The 18858-nt window shown below is 37.2% G+C and overlaps 2 protein-coding genes and 1 long non-coding RNA gene across 4 annotated transcripts in view; 2 read left to right on the top strand and 1 right to left on the bottom strand.

The window, feature by feature from the left end:
* LOC127791803 (probable leucine-rich repeat receptor-like serine/threonine-protein kinase At3g14840) overlaps window positions 1-18858 on the top strand; it is a 64636-nt gene that overhangs the window by 25110 nt on the left and 20668 nt on the right. The window lies entirely within an intron of this gene.
* Window positions 1597-18401, top strand: LOC127791812 (uncharacterized). Of its 2 annotated transcripts, none has more exons than XM_052321910.1 (6): window positions 1597-1839; window positions 3943-4011; window positions 4112-4183; window positions 4277-4348; window positions 17762-17902; window positions 17985-18401. In XM_052321910.1, exons 2-6 carry the CDS (start codon window positions 3985-3987, stop codon window positions 18294-18296), a joined length of 624 nt encoding a protein of 207 aa, XP_052177870.1. In that variant the 5' UTR covers window positions 1597-1839; window positions 3943-3984; the 3' UTR covers window positions 18297-18401. The 2 variants fall into 2 exon arrangements, with proteins under 2 accessions (XP_052177870.1, XP_052177869.1); XM_052321909.1 differs by lacking the exon at window positions 1597-1839 and adding an exon at window positions 3590-3833 and having other exon boundaries at window positions 17985-18398.
* Window positions 12624-14402, bottom strand: LOC127791815 (uncharacterized). The gene is made up of 3 exons (XR_008020994.1): window positions 13689-14402; window positions 13361-13435; window positions 12624-12934 (listed from the first exon to the last, which is right to left on the bottom strand). It is a non-coding gene; the product is annotated as an uncharacterized LOC127791815 (long non-coding RNA).

Here is an 18858-nt window from a genome sequence, read left to right as displayed (position 1 = left end):
TTAGTATTCACAGTATAATTTCTTTTATCTGTATTTCCTTTAACAAACAAATTGTTGCCAGATTTCTTAGATGTACTAAGTTCTAGTTCTCTAACTTTAATACCAGATATAACAAGTTCCATATTAGGTACTATACCAGTGTAACGTAAAGCATGTTTCACTACATCATAATCATCAGGTAAGGAATTTAACAAAATCATTGCCTCACTAGTATCTCCTAAAGCCTGATCAGTACCTCTCAATAACAAAGTGAGTTTAGTAAATTCATCTATGTTTTCATCCATAGACTTAGATGTATTCATTTTAAAGTTAAACAACATGCCTTTTAAATAAACTAAATTTGGAGCAGACATTACAGAATATAAAGATTCTAATCTATTCCAAAGTTCAAGAGGTAGAGATATACCGTCAACCTTACGGATTACAGAGTCACTAAGATGAAGAAAAATCAGATTAAATGCCTCTTCTCTGATTTCATCAGTTCGGGCCAGCTGCTCAGGTGACCATTTCCGGTCATCTGTCTCAAGTGCTATAAGCACTTTGTGATGAGAGAGAAGAACCCTCATCTTCTTTTTTCCAACTACCGAAATCCCCCTTTCCATCAAATGTACCGATTTCAAATCGGGTTGTTGTCATTTTCGTAATACACGAAAAATTTCACAAAAACAAAAAACCCTAGTTTACTGACTGAGACCTGTACAGCAAACTCACGCTGACAGGCTTTCTTCAGAAAACCCCAGAGTTCTTAAAAAAACAACACCAACACAGTAAGGAAAGGAAACCCTAGGTTTCGAAAAACAGTCGGTCGAGATTTTGACCCTAAAATGTTGGATACGATAAACCAGAGAGCTCTGATACCACTGTTACAAACAAACAGAGATAGCAAAATCTCCAAACACAAACACACCGTCAAAATCTCACACAAATGAACTCACACGATCTGAAAAATTAAACGCAGCCGATATTGACAGTATTTTAAACATAAACCAGAAAACAAGAGGCGCAAGATTTTATAGTGGTTCACCCCAAAAATAGGGCTACGTCCACTTGAGCTCCGTGAGAAGAGCTCACTTCCACTAATAGATTCAATCTGATTACAGCAAAATAATAACAAAACAACCCTGATTTTCTAAAACCGTAAGCCACGAAATCACTTACAGATTAGGAGCTTACCTTACACAAAACAAAATCAGAGAACGCTTACAGAAGACGAACTATACAACATTTACAGAGAGAGAATGAGAGAGAGAGCAAAAGATGAAACCCTAGAAATGACCGACTCTCTGCCAAACCCCTCAATCAAAAATTCGTCTTCAATGCGATCAGATAACGGCAATCTCGAGGCGAGATATAATGAAGTGAATGGCTCGGATTGCCTCAGCAAAAGCAGCGTCGATGGTCTGGATTAAATCGTGCAAAGGGAGCAGCAGGCAGCAGACAAAACGACAAGAGATCAAAGGATATGAGAAGTGGGCTGGCCCAAGTTGACTGCATCTTGCGGCCCTCCAGTGGGCGCCCAGAAGGGCAGCCCTGGTTGCCACAAGAGGCCCCCCAGACTTGGGCCTCTTTTATGTTTCACAAAATATAACACTTTCGTTTGTGGATTTTGATTGCAGTTGCAGTGAGTTTATTTGTTAATTTGAGTTTGATTGTGGGGTTTACAGTGGAAGTTCTGAAGTAAATTGGCAAGATTTTGGGGAAGAAGGATTGGGATTTCAGTGTGGATCCGTGCAGTGGACAGAAGGGCTGGGTCACCCAAAACGCGAGCTCAGGGTTTGAGAATGCAGTCACCTGTGATTGCTTCTTCAACAACAACACCGTTTGCCATGTCACTAGCGTGTATGTTTCTTATTTTCTCGGGAAAATCTTCTCTCTCCTGTGGGAAAAATGGGAATTATTTTCTCTTTCTGGTTTGAATTATTTTATGCCCAAGACTCTGAAGATTATTTCACATTTCGATTTCATAGTCACATATACGTGTAGCATTTGAAATTTGACTTTGAAATATAAAATAATATTTAAAATTGGAATAGGAAAGCATTTTAGAATTATATACTTGTAGAACTATTGAAAAATGGGTTGGCCCATTGAACTCGGTTTGTTAAGGCCCATGAGCCCAACTTAGAAATTAAATGAAAAAAATAATAATTAACGAATAATTAACATAATTCAGCTCAACAATCTACGTACATAATTCCAGCACGAGGAAATAATTCACTAACTAGTCGCACCACTTATTGGAATTCTAGATAAATTTGTGAAATACACAAGACATGCTACCACAATAATTTGGATATATATTTTCATAAATTATAATTGAGAGTGGTTCATCATTCACTAAATTAGGGTTGTTTATTTATAAGCACCAAATCACAATCATAAGTGAGATTAGATTTTTTAAATTTATCATAATTTCCTAATTTAAATTATCATCTGATAAAGATTATTTCAGAGACTTTTTTCTTGTGTCACATTAATCTTATCGATCACAATCATAATGAAATTAGAATTTGAGAAATTATCCAACAACTCCTCCCTCGACTCAAATTCTCAAACATACCCATAATTCAACCTTGAATGCAAATTATAGGACAAAAACAATACAAGGTTAAACAAGTCGGGACATGCATTCCCAAACACTCTGACTATCAATCTCTAGTTGATGCATTCATTCATCAAACTCTTCAATGAGTATTTTAGTGATGACTTGCTCTTCAGTGGCTACTTGTATCCTACCTTCAACTAGCTATAACATTCTTACACAACACTGGTAGCAATGGTATTGTCCTCATAGTAAAAGTAGCATAACCCTTTTTTGATTCAAGGCCATAAGTGAAACAATTTTTGGTGGGTCTCATGGTGCTACCTACCAACACGGTAGCTCTCTCTTCTCTAGGCCTCCTCCAACGATTAGTGACAACCGACAAGTCTTTTGTGGATCAGCAACATCTGCAATGCAAGCAGATCCATCAACAACAACTTCAATAGTCAACCCTTTCTTAACCTCACGAAGGTGGACAACAGTTTGATATTCTGTAATACACTAAATAAAATCCTCATTTTCTTTAAATTTGTTGTCACAAATTTTTCTCAAACAACAAACACTTAGTTCTGAACAATTGCAATGTCATAACCAACCTAGCGAAGGCTCTAATATCACTTGTTAGGTTTGAGTTGCACAAACCAAGAATGATAAATAAAAATTAAACAAGAAAAATAATGACACGCAAAAAATTAATATAATTTGACTAATCAAAATAAAAAAACCTCACAGTTTCTGATAACTGATTGTAGTACATAAGCACTAAATCATAATTATAGTAGAAATTAGATTTTCCAAACCTATCATAATCCACTAATAAAAATCATCATTTAATAAAGATTATTTAAGAGCCTTTTTCTCTATAAGATTAATCTTGTAAATTTCCTAATCAAACTAAAATTAGTTATGGGAACAGGAACTAAAAGCAAATTATGATATCTAAATGATAATTATTCAAACTAAAGAAGTCTAAATAAATTTATCATAAAGAGGATCAGAAGTAAAAATTTGAATCTGACGAATTAACTGGGGAGAAAGAATGTAAAGAGAATCCCATTGGAAGAAATAATAGAAAGAGAAAATTGGAGCATCCTTTCCTTTTGAACTTCATCTCTCTCCTTCCTTTCTGAATTCTCTCTCAATCCCTGTTGTTTTCATTCCTCTTCCAAATCAAAGGCAACCTGAATTCTTCTTCTTCTTCTTCTTTATTGAATTGCAGAGTTCTCAAATCCCAAAATCTTGGAGGGACTCTCCCAACAGAATTTGTCAAACTTCCTTACCTCAAAGAAATGTAAGCAAAAACCATTTCCGCCACAATTCAACACTTCATTGCTATCTTTTTTCAATCTTTATTGATTACCCATTTCACTATATTCTATGTTATTGTTATTATTGGGCAGAGATCTCAGCCGCAACTACCTTAGCGGTACTATCCCTCTAGAATGGGGCACCATGCCACTAGTAACCATGTACGTATGCCTATCAATTCCTTTTCCTTTATGTCGTAATGGTGTTGAAGGTTTTTCTTGTTCTATGTTTCTAATGATAGTTGAGTCATGGCATTTACAGATCCCTCATTATAAACCGGCTAAACGGTTCAATCCCAAAGGAACTTGGAAACATCAGTACACTCGCCACTCTGTAAATTTCTTGAATACCCATTTGTTTATTCTGTATGAATTTGGAAAAAAGAAATTCTTCTTGTTTCTAATATTTTGATTTTGATGTTTGTAGAACTGTGGAGTTCAATCAGTTGTCAGGGCCAATTCCTCTAGAGATTGGGAATCTTTATCGCCTAGAGAAACTGTAAGATTTTGTTTTCAGTAGAATCTATTATGTTCTCTGACTTGTGATCTAGTTATGGATATATGGACACAGAAATCCAGTCGAGGTTTCTATGATCTTCTTCCTTTGTAACCTATCTTGAAAGACTAGTTTGGTCTCATTTGAGAGAACTCAACGATCTCTTTGAGTTTTGAAAGAAACTCTATTTTCCTGGAGAAAAAACTCTTTGCCCTCCTTTTTAGAATAGCCATTTAAGTGCATTTAGTTACAAGAGAGCTAGAGAAACTACCCCACCAAATGATAGGCAACCATCCACATAGAAAAAGAAACTGTCACAAATCCAGGGACCTAAATAATCTAGAACAACTGAAAATAGAACTAACATATTAGAACTGAAAACCAACAGATCAGCTTATCATCAAGCTGTGATTCTCTTGTGACCATGTGTGAAACACTGGTACACTTGCTACTGAATGGGATCGCTTTGACTCGGCGATCATTGCTGACATGCCCTACTGATGGAGAAATCACAACCTCACTCCCTCACTCCAAGCGCAAAAGTAGGATAATGAGAGACTATAGTAGAGAAAGGCTCTTAAGAAACTTTAGCTGGGGATCATCCTTCCCTTCCCTTTGGCCATTCTTGAAATGGTAATCCAACATTGCCTGAGGAGCAGGAAGGACTTTCGAATGAATGGAAAAGTAGGCTCTAGTCTCCACAGCTTCATATCACTATGGAACTCCTTCAAACAGGAGATATGAAAAAAAGGCTGTAATTTAGAGCCTTGAGAATGAAAACCGATGTTGGGACGAGACAAGTCTGAAGTCTTGGCCACTACTCAAAAACAGAACCCAGAAATAGAGCCACAAATACATAGAACAATCGATAGACTAAAACATGCATATGAACAGAATAACAAAAATAAAGCATACACAAACACAAGCAATTTACCGTGGTTCACCTTTTAATGAGCGCTACGTTCACGTTGAGCTCGAGCAAGGAGAGCTCACTACACTATCAAAAAGAGTTACAGCCTCAATATACACATCACACTCATTCACTCACTATACAAGTAAAACCTCTCTAATCGAAAATGCCCCATAACCACATAACTACAGATTAGAGGCAAAAACCCTCGAGCGAAAACCAAAGAAGAACTATAAAGAGATATTGTGAGAAAGAGAGAATGAAGAAACCCTAAAGGGTAAAATCGATCAGAGGTTGTGCTGTGTGATGATCTCGAGGCACTGTAGAGGATAAATAATGGAAAGCAGCGATGAGGATCTGATTGTATAAAGGTAGCATCGACGATAGGAATGGAAGCAGGCTAAAAGACAAAGGGATAAAGCACACCTTGATAAAACGACATGGAGGGGTTGCCGTTTTGGCCCTTCAAATCATGGGCCCAAAACAACAACGTTTTGGGCAGCGAATGATGGTTTCCAAAAGACCATCCTACCCTCTTGCAAAACGACACTGTTGAAGCTTCATAATAATCCAACAATCTCCACCTTGAAGCTTCAACTCTTCAAGGACATCCTTTTAAAGAATAGTGCAGCATGCTTCGACCCTTGCCATCATTACTCTTGTTGGTTGTTCCTTCAACCAACTTCAACATGTAGTAAGCCCAAACAATGTTTGAACTTAGCTGCAGTCACTATCTTGGTTCCCATATCAATTGGATTGTTTTCAGTGGGCACTTTCTGAATGTTTGTAATACCTTTTGCCACCTGATCCCTTACATAGTGGTATTTCACATCCACATGCTTTGTCATTTCATGGTATACATGATTTTTACTCAAATGGATAGCACTCTAGCTATCGAAAAATACCACAACCTTACCTTGTAGCATCTTAATTTCCTTCAAAAGACCTTGAAGCCATATGGCTTCCTTAGATGCATCCGTCACAACCACATATTCTGCCTCAATGAAAGATAGTGCAACCAGAAGCTACAACTGTGACTTCCAACTGATACAATTACAACTTAAGGTAAATAAATAGGCAGTAGTGGATTTTCTTGAGTCTCTATCTCTTGCAAAATCAGAATCTACAAAGCCTACTAGATCAAGTGCATAAGATTTTTTCTTGTAATTTAAACCAACATTTAAAGAGCCATTGATATATCTTAATAATAATTTTAAGGCATCCCAATGAGTTTTCCCAGGGTTAGACATAAATCTGCTAAGCAAAGAGATTAAAAAAGCAAAGTCTGGCCTGGTACTAATCATAGAATACATGATGGTTCCAATTACATTAGCATATGAAATTGTTTCCATTTTCGATTTTTCAAAATCAGATGATGGGCATTGAGTTTTAGACAAGATAAAAAGACCAGCTAAAGGTGTATTTATTGATTTACAACTTGACATGCCAAATTTTTGTACAACCTTTAGTAAGTAGTCATGTTGGTGAATTTTTAAACAACTTTTACTTCTATCTCTCTCAATAACTGTCCCTAAAACTTTCTTAGCAGATCCTAAGTCTTTCATGTCAAAATTTGTATTCAACATTGATTTTAGTTCACATATTTTTTACTTAGACTTGCTAATCAACATAATGTCATCGATAAACAAAAGTAAGTACACAAGGGTTTCAGAGATGATAAAGTAGAGGCAATTGTCATATTCACTTCTAGCAAAACCAATTCCAGTTACAAAATTATCAAATTTTTTGTACCATTGCTTTGGGGATTGTTTTAATGCATACAAATATTTTTTTTTTTCAATAAACAAACATAATCAGGATGAAGTTTATCAACATAACCAGCTGGTTGTTCCATATAAATGAGCTCATCTAGGTCACCATGTAAGAAGACAGTTTTAACATCTAATTGTTCTAATTCTAAGTCATACTGAACAACTATGGTAAGTATCATACGTATAGTTTTAAATTTAACAACAGGAGAAAAATATTTAGTATAATCTATGCCCTCCCTTTGTGTAAAACCCTTAGCCACTAATCTAGTTTTAAATCTTATGGGATCAATGGGTGACATACCTTCTTTGAGCTTGTACATCCATTTACACTTTACTAGCTTCTGTTTATGAGGTCTTGGGACCAATTTTCAGGTGTTGTTGGTCATTAAAGAGGCCATTTCTTCATCCATTACACACTGCCATTTTGAGCAGTCATGAGAGTTGACAGCCTCCTCATAGCAGGATGACTCACTACTTCTCATTTGCATTCCTGCCACTAAGGCACAGTAAACTAGGTTTGAATATGCATATCTAACAGGAGGTCTGACAGTCCTCCTGCTTCTATCACGTGCTAACTGATAGTCCCTTAAGTTTTGCTGAGAAGAGTCATGCTGCTCCACCTCAGCCTTAGGGACATCAGTTGACTCCTCATGATTACTTTTGTGGTTAGAGGTTGGATCACTGTCTGGGCTGGGATTATTAGGGACTGGAGCAACTGACAGGTCATTCATACCTGTTGGTTGCTCCACCTGAAACTGAGCATTACCAGTTATTACAAAGTCATCAGGGACACTAGGTTTGGGTTATAATTCTAGGTTTTCTAATATGCAAGGGAAAACAATTTCATTAAATATAACATCCTTGCTTATGATTATTTTGACTCCACCTGATCTCCTATCCCATAACCTATATGATGTTTTACACTTGTGTTTAGTTTTGATGATGAAAAATAACATTTGGTTTTGATCCCTAAGTCATGAGTCAAGTTTACAGTTTTCAACAAAAATCAATTTTAAGTACCTTTGTGAAAATGAAAACCAAATGATCTATAATTTTCTCTAAGTCTGAAAGATTAACACATTATAAGGAGATATATAAGAAAATATTTTTATTTTGAAAAACTATCTCCCGGTATTTTTATAGCTAATATTCATTGTTGTTAAAATGATTTTTAATGATTTTTTCAAGAAATAGAATATATGTATTTTGGGAGTGGTAAAATTGTTAAATCTCAAATTTGTACTAAAACCAAAATCTACTTTCTTATTATTATGGATTTTGATTTTTTAAATATTTTTATTAAATTCAAATGGGAGGTACTTTTTTATTTACATTTATGTATTAAAATAAATGGAAGGTAAAATATAAATTAAAGAAAATGTGGACATTTACTTAAACTAAAGAAATATAAATATCTTGTAATGTATACATGTTATGAATTGTATTATCAAACAAATCTACTAATATATATAGTAATTTGTCGACCGACTGTTTTTCATTTGTCGACCGACAGAATGCAATTTTGCATCTATCGATCATTGTCACTCATCTTATCGACCGATTATCTCCCATCTGTCGACCTGTAGAATGCAAGTTTTGCATCCGTCGACCATTTTCTTCATCTGTCACCGATTTTTAAATTTTTACTCATCTGTCGATTGATGCCTTGCATCTGTCGACCATTTGTTTCGCAGAAACCCCCAACGACTAGTTTTTTCACTCACCCAAATTGGCTTTTTCACTACCAATAGCAAGATTAGTGAATGGGCTATCAAAGCACTATAAATAGAAGTTAAATGGGTGATTCAAATCAACCAAGAGGATTGATTTCAAGCTTTCAAGTGTTAATTCTTTCAAGAGCTTAATTGTTTCATTTGTGCTTCATTTTTCTCTCTAAAGGCTTTGATTATCATTTGTATTATCTTGTTCAAGCCTTGTATTTATATTGAGAGATCTTACAACTAAGAGTGTCTACTCTTAGATCATCTCCTTTTATTATTCTTGGTTTTCCTAGCTTGTTGCTAGAGGGTTTGCTTGTTTAAATAAGAGGTTGTGATACCTAACTTGGTGCTAGAGGGCTTGCTTGTCTAAGCAAGAGATTGTAATCTTAGCTTGTTGCTAGAGGGCCTATCCAAAGAGATAGGAGGTTGGATTGATTGAAAAATCCTTAGTGAGAAGCTAAGGTAGTGGATTATGCTTGATTTAAGCTGAACCACTATATATCGTTGTGTCTTTTCTTTGCTTGTGTTTTTTCTTTCATTTATTGTTCCAAGCATTTCAATAATCCTCACTTGCACTAAAATCTCAATTTTCATCAAAAGGATTTTCAACTTCAATCAATTTTTTAAAGCAACCCAATTCACCCCCTCTTGGGTATTACTGCCATAACTATTCGATTCCAACACTATAGCCTTTAGTTCCATCTTGGTACCCCACAAATACACATTTTATAGACCTTGGGTCTAATTTTCCCATTGATTGGTGAACATAGACTTCACACCCAAAGACCTTTAGGTGATCTAGGTTCATTTTTCTACCTATCCACTTTTCTTCAGGGCACTTAAGATTTAAGACAGTGGAGGGGCTTCAATTTACCAGGTAGGCAACATAGAGAGGGCTTCCCCCAAAAAGTTTTGGGCATACTGTAATACCCAAGAACTTTGGGTTATTTAAGAAATGAATATTTTATTAGAAAAATGGGATTTGAGGAAAATAGAATAGCCCGAGAAATTGACCGAATCGACTGCAAGGAGTACCCTGGAGCTGAGATTCCTAAAGAAAATGATATGGCAGTGTCGAGTATTTCAAGGAATGATTTATGGCATCGAAAGAAAATGGATCAAAGATAGTTTTCGGTACAGCTAAAAATACAACTACGGGATAGGCTGTAAAATCGAATTATTGTAGGGGGCTTCTGAAAAGTTAATGGAACCCCAAAGATATTCATATTTGGCATGTAGAGCAACCCTTCAGTGGTTTTTAGAAGAAACAAATGGGTTTGCGGCAAAAACAAAGATTTGGGCCAAAGTGCAATTTACCGAATTCGCTGGAAGAAGGTCGAGTTGACGAATTTTTGGGATCTTCCGAGAAGGAATGAAAGTTTTTAGGACTTAAGGGACTCAATGGAAATATTAGAAAGTTCAGGGGCCTTGTGAAAATGGGCCAAGGCATAAGAGACAAAAATAGGTGGGGTAAAAGTGTAATATTTCAAAACTTGAACCTGGAAGCTTCCTCCCATGGACAACGAGCAGCTTTTGGTAGCCGACCACCCACATATGAGCCATGGGATTGCACGAGGGTTGGTCGGGGATGCTTGAGGATCAAGCTTGGGCTGACAACAACCACGAGAGTGGCTGGAATTTGAAGAGAAGTCGACCAACTTTTCAGCCAAATTTGGGAAGCAATGCAAAGTCATCATTGTGGTCGGTTTTTGTTGGAAATAGGTTGATCCAGGGGCGGTAGAGGCTTTGGACACGTTAGTTTAGCAAGCCTTGGGCGTTTGGGAGGCTCGGGTTGCCTATAAATAGAAGTAGCCGAGAAGAGGAAGAAATTTAATTTTGTAAATCCCTGAGTTTCTAAACAAATTTAGAGCAGCGGATAAGGGGCTTTTGTTGCCCATGTCTTAAGCTTCATTTTTGTGTAATTTGAACCATTTTGGTTGAGAGTTAAAGGAGATCCGAAACCTCGTTGGAAAAATGAGCTTCGCCTAAAAATCGTGTTGAGCAGTCAAAAACTGGCTCCAATTGATCAATTTTAAGCTATTATCCGGTAGAGGGCAAAGAGAGGAAGGCGTAGGATCAAACAAAAAGAAAAACAGAGTTCAGAGGAGGGAGAAATCGCGAAAAAACCAGGCGAGACGCAGCTGCCGGCGAATTGCTGGAGGTTGAAGACAATGGCGTGTGCAGAACACACACCCAGTAGTAGGTGTGCGTGGGGTGGGTGAGGAAGCCTTTAGGTGGCGTGTAGAGGTGCATGCAACATCTAAAAAACTTGGAAATTTTTTTAAAAATCTTGTAAAATCAAGATCTAGGTCCCTATGCAATTAATTTTGAAGTTGGAGTTTTTTTTGTCTTGATTTTATCATCAAAGAGCCTCGTTTTGCATAAAAACGCACCATCCTGGTAAGTTCAGTAATTTTCCCTTGATGTTCATAGCTTATTATGATTTGTTGTGAAAAAATATTGAAGAAAATAGTTTGATAGGTATTTATTTGGAGTTTTTAGAGAGAAAATGGGAGAAAATAGAGAAAATAAAGAAATTGTGGAGAAAAATCAGATTTATGATATTTAAATGATGATTAGGGTGCTTTGAGGCCTAAGGTTGAGTGTTGATGCAATTTTTAAGGTTAGCACAAAAATCGAGGTCAGACACTCAAATCGAGGCAGTGTGCGCTTTTCAAGGTACTTTGAATTTTGTCAAAGGTGAGTAGTTCTAACCCCAAAACTTGTTTAATGAAAGTTGTTCTCTTATAAACTTGATTTGATCCATGCAAATGTTTTGCTGCATGTGAATGGTTTTAACATGTGTTGGTTTCATTCGGGTATGTCCCGACATGTTTTATGCATGTGCGTTGAATTTTGTGCGATAAATTGTGTACATGAAATGTTGTTTATGCATCGAGTTATGTTTTGTGGCATTGGCATGTTTTTATGGGATTTTAACCTGGGATGTTATCTCGGTAGTGTAGTTGTAAGTCCCCAAGTGTGTTTGTCAGACAGGGGTATCTCGGACTGTGTGTTGGGATGACCGCCTCAATTTTTATGTCGGGTTTGGTGGTGAGGGAAGTTACACTAGGGTGACGAGTTGTACATATGGGATAGGATGTCAACTTATGTTGTGACACTTGAAGTGACAGCACTAGGGAAGCGTGCCAAGGAAAAATACCCACTTGTGATGGGGGCTGAGAGTGGACACTACCCTTGCGAGTCGACAAGTGGCGGGGCTGAGAGTGTACACCGCCTTGGACCAGCAAGAGGGGGCTGCGAGTGGACACCACCCCAGATGCCTTGCGTGGTAGTATTGTTTCCAAGGTGGACGTGGATTCTCATGATGGTGTTGATCATCATTTGATCAGGATTGATGTTGACGTGCTCCGTAAGCTTCTGAGTGGGAACGTAATGATGACGGGGTGGTTCCCGGGTTCATGCATTGACGTTGCTCCCTCTTAAGCTAGGACTGTGTTGTGCTAATGTGTCGATGTTGTTGTGCTGCCTTTATAGAGATTGCATTTTCCCCGGTTAGGGTTAAGTGCTGAGTGGGTTTCTCTTGGATCGGGTTTTGTCATAGCCTTGTTGTGTTGGAGAGTAACCAACAAACACACATCTCATAGACTTAAGTTCCAATTTGGATTGAAGTAAAGAATAGTTATGCATAAATGTCATACAACCAAAGTGTAACGCCCCACTTTTTCGGGCGCTACTAAACTGGGACAATTCTGAAATAATAATTTTTTTCTATTTAAAACTACAATTAAACCATATAATTGCTCTTATCCATCCCAAAATTTCCACACATTTATCTCAAAGAGAATCATCATATACGGAAACTAGAATCGAACCTGACATCTTAACAATAATAATAAATCAACTCTTACATCATTGCTTTTCGAACTTAATCCTTAATACAAAGCTATTTATCAATGGGACATAACTCCTCAATATAACTTAATACATAACATAAGTTCTTAATCAACATTAACCCTAAATAGGGTTATACATTATCATTCCTTAAACTTCAATCATAAATCATATCTTACATCATGGACTTTCAAAACGTTCAGAGAACAAAGTAGCATAATTTAAATATATGGGCTACATATCATACATTTCATTCACATTCATTTCATCATGCACTTTGCCAAGTGCCATTTCATGCCTCGTTCATCTTCGTTTCTGCTACAATTTCCATCTGGAACGTTTGAATATTCCAGGGACAAAGTCCAAATTAGATGATGAATCATCTAAGTAAGCATTCATTTATAAATTTGCATACGTAAGTGCAAAATGCAATAATGTCCTTTCCACTTGGCCGTTTGAGCTAATAAGCCTTTAACAACTTTCATACTAGCTTGAGTCGACGTATAACTTACATACTGGCCTGAGCCGACGTTGCTTGTCCGTACTCTCAAACATATGCAATGCATGATGGATGGTAACGTTTATGTATGTATGCATCTCATCATAACATGTCAATACACCTACGTGCAAACACATCGTAACATAACATGTCAACATGCCAAAACATACTTCGAAACATACATCATTTCAACATATAGGGTACGTTTTCAGAAAATACTTTTCATAAATAAATTAAGTTTTGAGAAAACTAGCTTACCTTTGAAATCTGCTTAAATCTCGAGAAACGTGCTTTTAACCTCAAGTGCGTGACTACCTTGATTTGCGTGCCAACCTTAAAATTTGCATAAGTCACTTCAACTTAAGTCTCAAAGCATTTAATCATCATATTTTTTTAAATAAGTATTAAAGCCTATTTTTTTCATAATTGTTTGTATTTTCTTTAATTTTCTCTCTATTTTTTTTTCTATTTTTCCTCAATAAATTCAAACTAAATATTTCTAAAATATTTTTTCAAATATTTTACTACGAAAATTCATAAAATAATATTCTTGAATTTTTAAAATTTTCTAAAGAATTTTACTCACCTTAACTTAGCATCTCTAGCTTCCTCAATATGCGTGTCATATTCCCGAAACGCGTACCCGGGCCTTTTTTCTTGCCAAATCTCTGGAATATTTCCGAAATATAATTTCCTATTTCTTGAAGTTTTTTCAAAAATTTTCTCCAATTTTTTTCTATTTTTTTCATTTCATTTCTTTTCTTTTTTTTTTTTCTTTTTTTTTTCTTCCCTCCTCCTTCCTCTCTTCTTCTTGTCCCGCCTCCTGCAACTCCTCTGCTTCTTCCTTTTCTTCTTCTCCTTCTTTCTTTCTTTTCTTTTTTCCTTTCTTCTTCTTCTTCTTCTTCACCCGAGCACCTGAAACGCGCGACCTGTGCTGCCACCTCGCGGCTGCCATGCGCGTGGCCGCTTGCTGCCTTCCTCCGCCACGCACCGCTGCCTTCGGCCTCCACTCGCGTCGCCTCCGCAACCGGCCTTCGCGCCACCGTCGCCGGCTGCCCCTGCTCGCTCCGCTCTGCTCCCGGCTGCTGCAACAGCAGCCTCGCTGCCATGGCCGCTTGCTGCCCGCGGCCATGGCTGCCACCACACCCAGCTCTCTCTCTCTCTCGATCTTGCTCCCTCTTTCTCTACTCTCATTCTCTTACTCTCGGCCTTGCCCTCTCTCCCTCGATCCCAGCTTCCTATCTCTCTCTCTCTCTCAATCTTGTCTTCCCAGCTCTCGGCCCTCTGCAACTCCCTGCTTATTCCTTTCTTCTTCATTTCCATATATATATATAAATATATATTGCATTATACACTAAACTCCTACCAAATCTCTTACGGATCTCCACCCGCACACACGACAGCAGACAGCATCGGCTGCGCCTCCCACGCCTCCATTCGCATGCCTTTTGCGCGCACACAACACGCACACAGCACACACGCACAGCTACTATATATATAACATTATATATTTCATTGATTTATATAAAAATTACACATTTAAATCCTAAAATTTATCTTTATTTCACTTAAGCAATTCTCAAATTGCACTTATATCCTCAAACGACAAATTAATTTGCATTACGATACATTAAATCCTAAATTAATGATTCCAAACTTACTCGATAAGGACAATTTCATCCATGCGTCATCATCGGATCTTTATTTCATCCTAAAACCACTTCAAGGTTGATCGTTATGAAAAAATCGGAGCCCCCCTAGGGTTCCGTTGATTTTTCGGAAGTCTCCTACAATAATTTGGTATTTCAGCCTAAAATAAAATTGTATTTTAACTGTACTGAAAATTATCTCAATTCAAATTTCTTTTACTTCCATAAATCTTATTTTGGAACGCTTATCGAGACCATATCATTTTTCATAGTCAATTACACTTCGGGCATTCCCTGCAGTTGATTCGGTGATCCATTTTGCTATTAAACCCATTTTTCGGTATTTTAATCTCACTGAAATTACGTGACAACCTTATGCCGAAACGGGGTCTTACACAAAGACCTTTGGTGATAGTGAATTAAGCATTCTAGTATGAAGTGGATAGCTAGCAAGAAGAGTGCTCAAGGGAGTCTTAAACTTCAGAACCCGTGTTGGAAGCCTATTAATGAGGTATGTGGCTGTATGAATTGCCTCTTCCCAATAGGAATTAGGAACTGAACTTGTAAACATTAAGGATTGAGCAGTTTCAAGGATGTGGCTTTTTTTATCTCATCCACTCCATTTTGTTGTGGATTATAGGGGCAAGTGCTTTGATAGAGAATCCCATGTTAACTCAAGTAGGTACTAAACTCATTTGAGAAATATTCCCTACCATTACCCGACCAAAATATATGGATTGAAGTTTGAAACACATTGCATACCATTTGGTGGAATTTCTAAAAATTGTATGAACTTCAAATTTCTCTTTCATTAGGAAGACCCAACAAATGTTGGTATGATTATCTATAAAGGTGACAAACCAGCATGTGTTGGTTAGATTAGGAATTCTTGTTGGTTCCCATACATCACTATGCACCAAATAAAATAGCTTGGAGGGTTTGTAAGAATGAATATGATGTGAGGCTTTAGATTGTTTAGCAAGTATATGTTAGGATATCATGCCACAAGGGATGTGCGCGTAAACGTGTAATGACAGATGCAAGAAGACAAACCGATTTTTAAAACTTTTTCAAAAATCATACAAATAAATAACAGAAGCAGATCGCTTCTTGCATGACACAATGATAGCAACCATATACATATATAAAAATATAACCATTCATAATGGAAATGTAGTAAACAGTAAATGATACCTCAAGTTCAAATAGCATACTGGTTGCTTTTGTTAAGCATCTGACCCGAACTCCTCGATCTCCTGATTGAGCTCCCATGATCCCATCGCGTATCAGTTCACTAGCCTGTTTCATGAACCAGCTCCTCGTCTGCTCTAGTACCTGTCCTAGGCTGACTAAGCCACTCCCACAAGCATAGAAGACTAAATTAATCAACCCGTAGGCCATCTTACAACACTTCGCTAGAGTTGTGCTAAGACCATCTCAATGAAGGTGAGTGAAAGCTAGGACTATTCGTCAAAAAAGAAACTGTCCATCCAATGGACCTATAGTGGGATATCACAAAAGGAGTCACGACTGTAAATTCACCACCGGCAACTCTTATCGGATAGCCATCGAGAACTTTTCGAAAAACCCCAACCGATGTACCAACGACAACTCTTGTCGTCACAATTGTCAGGACCACCCAGAAGGAACCATGACTCCCACGAGCCTCCAACAACAACCCACACATGACCACGAGCAACTCTTGACACGCCAGAGATACTGTTTTCGGCTACCCATGTTGGTTTTTCGTAACCGCCACAACGAACGCCTTCATCGGATCTGCCACTGCTATCCATTCTCCAGGCCATTAATATTTTTCGGCCATGAACTTACTGTCCGTTCATGGAGCATCCAACAACTGCAACTCCTTGCAATTTATTTTCTTCTCAACACCCAAAGATCCAATCAACGGAGGAGAAAATCAGAGTCGCTCCTTGTTGTTGGCGTACTACTACCATCCTTGCAAATATATATATAGCACCGAGAGAGGGAGAAGGAGTTGTGCGCCTACACTACTGCAAAATACATATCCCATATATATTTATGCATTCGGTGGATCGACAGACATAATAGAAGAAGAAGACAGAACAACAAACGGAGATGGTTGTTGGAGAAATCGAAAAATGAGGAAGACATACACTGCCGTGTGCTCTGCGCTGCTATACATGCATGGGAGAGAAAGTGGAGGAGAGCTTCTCATAGTGCATCCCATGCACTTATTCTTAAATTAGAGGAAGAAGAGATGCACGAAATGGGGCTGCTTGCCTACCTACCTAACCTAATGTTTTTTTCTTGGCTTAATACATCTTAAAGTTCTTAAACTATTAAAAAATATGACATTTAGTCCCTTACCTAAAAAATCTCAAGATTCGGTCTCTAAACAATTAAAAAGCTACATGTTTAGTCCTTGCCGTCAATGCGAGTAAACGGTTTTGTTATGTTCGTCCCAAACCATGCTGAATAGGAAATAAGCTGCCACGTCATGAAGTAAAATGACATCTCAAACTGATAAAGTCCCCAAACGATGTCGTTCCTTCATAAGTCATCTTCTCCATAGTTCGGCCTGCTTCTCCAGCACTCGTCCCTTCTTCTTCTCCAGCGTTCGTCTTTCTTCTCCAACACTCATCCCTTCTTCTTCTCCAGCATTTGTCCTTCTTCTCCAACGTTCGGCCTTAGTCTTATCTCCTTAATGAAATCGACAATGAAATCGGTAAGCCTTCCTCTTCGATTTTTCTTCTCCACCATTTCTTTCTTATCCGATTGATGTTTTCTAGAAAAAAAAAATCTAAATGAGCAACTTTGAGGGTTTCAATAATTTCCTTATTTTCTTTTCTTGATTTTCCTAGATAACTTAACAAATTTTAAGTGGATTGTTTTCTTGATTTTGCATTTGGAATGAAAAGTGGACGTTCGGACGTTTTCTATGATTGACGACCTGATGAAGATCTGCCCTCATAAGCTCACATTCTCAGTTACATATGTTATGAATCACATTTTCTGTTTGTTTTAGGACACCATGGATTCAACATCACAAAGTAATTCCTCACCTTTGAAGACTCCACTGTGCAAGCACAATACGACAAGCAATGTTTACATATCACGAAGTAAGAAGAATCCAGGAAAGAGTTTTGTTTGTTGCCCATATTGGAAGGTTGGTGTGAAGTGATTGAATGGTTTTATTTGATTTGAAAGTTGTATGCAAGTTGTGTAAATGGTTTTTTATGGTTGTTTAGGTGGATGATTATGGATATTGGAGATGGTTGGAAGATGAAAACGTCGAAGAAGAGAGTATGAAGTCTACTGTTATAGAGATTGAAAAGTTGAAAGAAGAAATGGACATAGAAAGGAAGAAGATTAATGAAACAAAGAAAGACTTGAAGATGGAAATGGAACATCTACAAGCTCTAATTGTTGACATAAAGGTTGAAATGCAAGTAGTGAAGAACCGTGTAAAAGAGTTAGAAGGGAAAATGAGTGGTTTTGGTTGTTGTGCAATATTGGTGATAGTTGTAGTTGCTGTTGTTTTTGTATTAAAAATGTCATAGTTGGAAATAACAAAATCTTAAACATTTCCAACTTTGTTCTACTTGACTTTAATATATTTTAAAGGATTAGGTGCTAAACTGCCTAGCTGAGCCAGCTTCTATTTCATATTCTTTTACATTCTTCTTCTCCAATGTATTGCATGAATTTCATAAACCAATACAAACAATGTATTTCATATCCAATGTATTTTATAAACCAATACAAACAGCATCAAATAAAAGTGCTAAAAAAAAAGAAGTATTTCATATCTAATGTATCTCATATCCATTGTATTCCAAAAAACACAACCATTATGGTTGTGGTCCATATGAACCAATATGGACAACATCCAATACAAGTGCTGACACTTTCTTTACAAAATACATCTAATATATCTAGTTAAGACCATCAAATCCAAAAAAAAGAAATACATAGAAAATTAGTTGATAAATACATAGTAAATTAGTTGATTAACTAGCTTTCCTAACAGTGTAGATTATCTTCCTATGTTGCCATCCATATTACTCCTTATAGAAGAACCTCTTGTCCGGACCCCTAGAGGATGAGCACTACTTGTTGGCA

This window comes from Diospyros lotus, chromosome 15, assembly GCF_014633365.1.
Source record: "Diospyros lotus cultivar Yz01 chromosome 15, ASM1463336v1, whole genome shotgun sequence".
In the NCBI taxonomy this organism is placed as follows: Eukaryota; Viridiplantae; Streptophyta; class Magnoliopsida; order Ericales; family Ebenaceae; genus Diospyros; species Diospyros lotus.
Note: the sequence above shows the minus strand (reverse complement) of the source record. Positions and strands in the feature narration are given on the sequence as shown.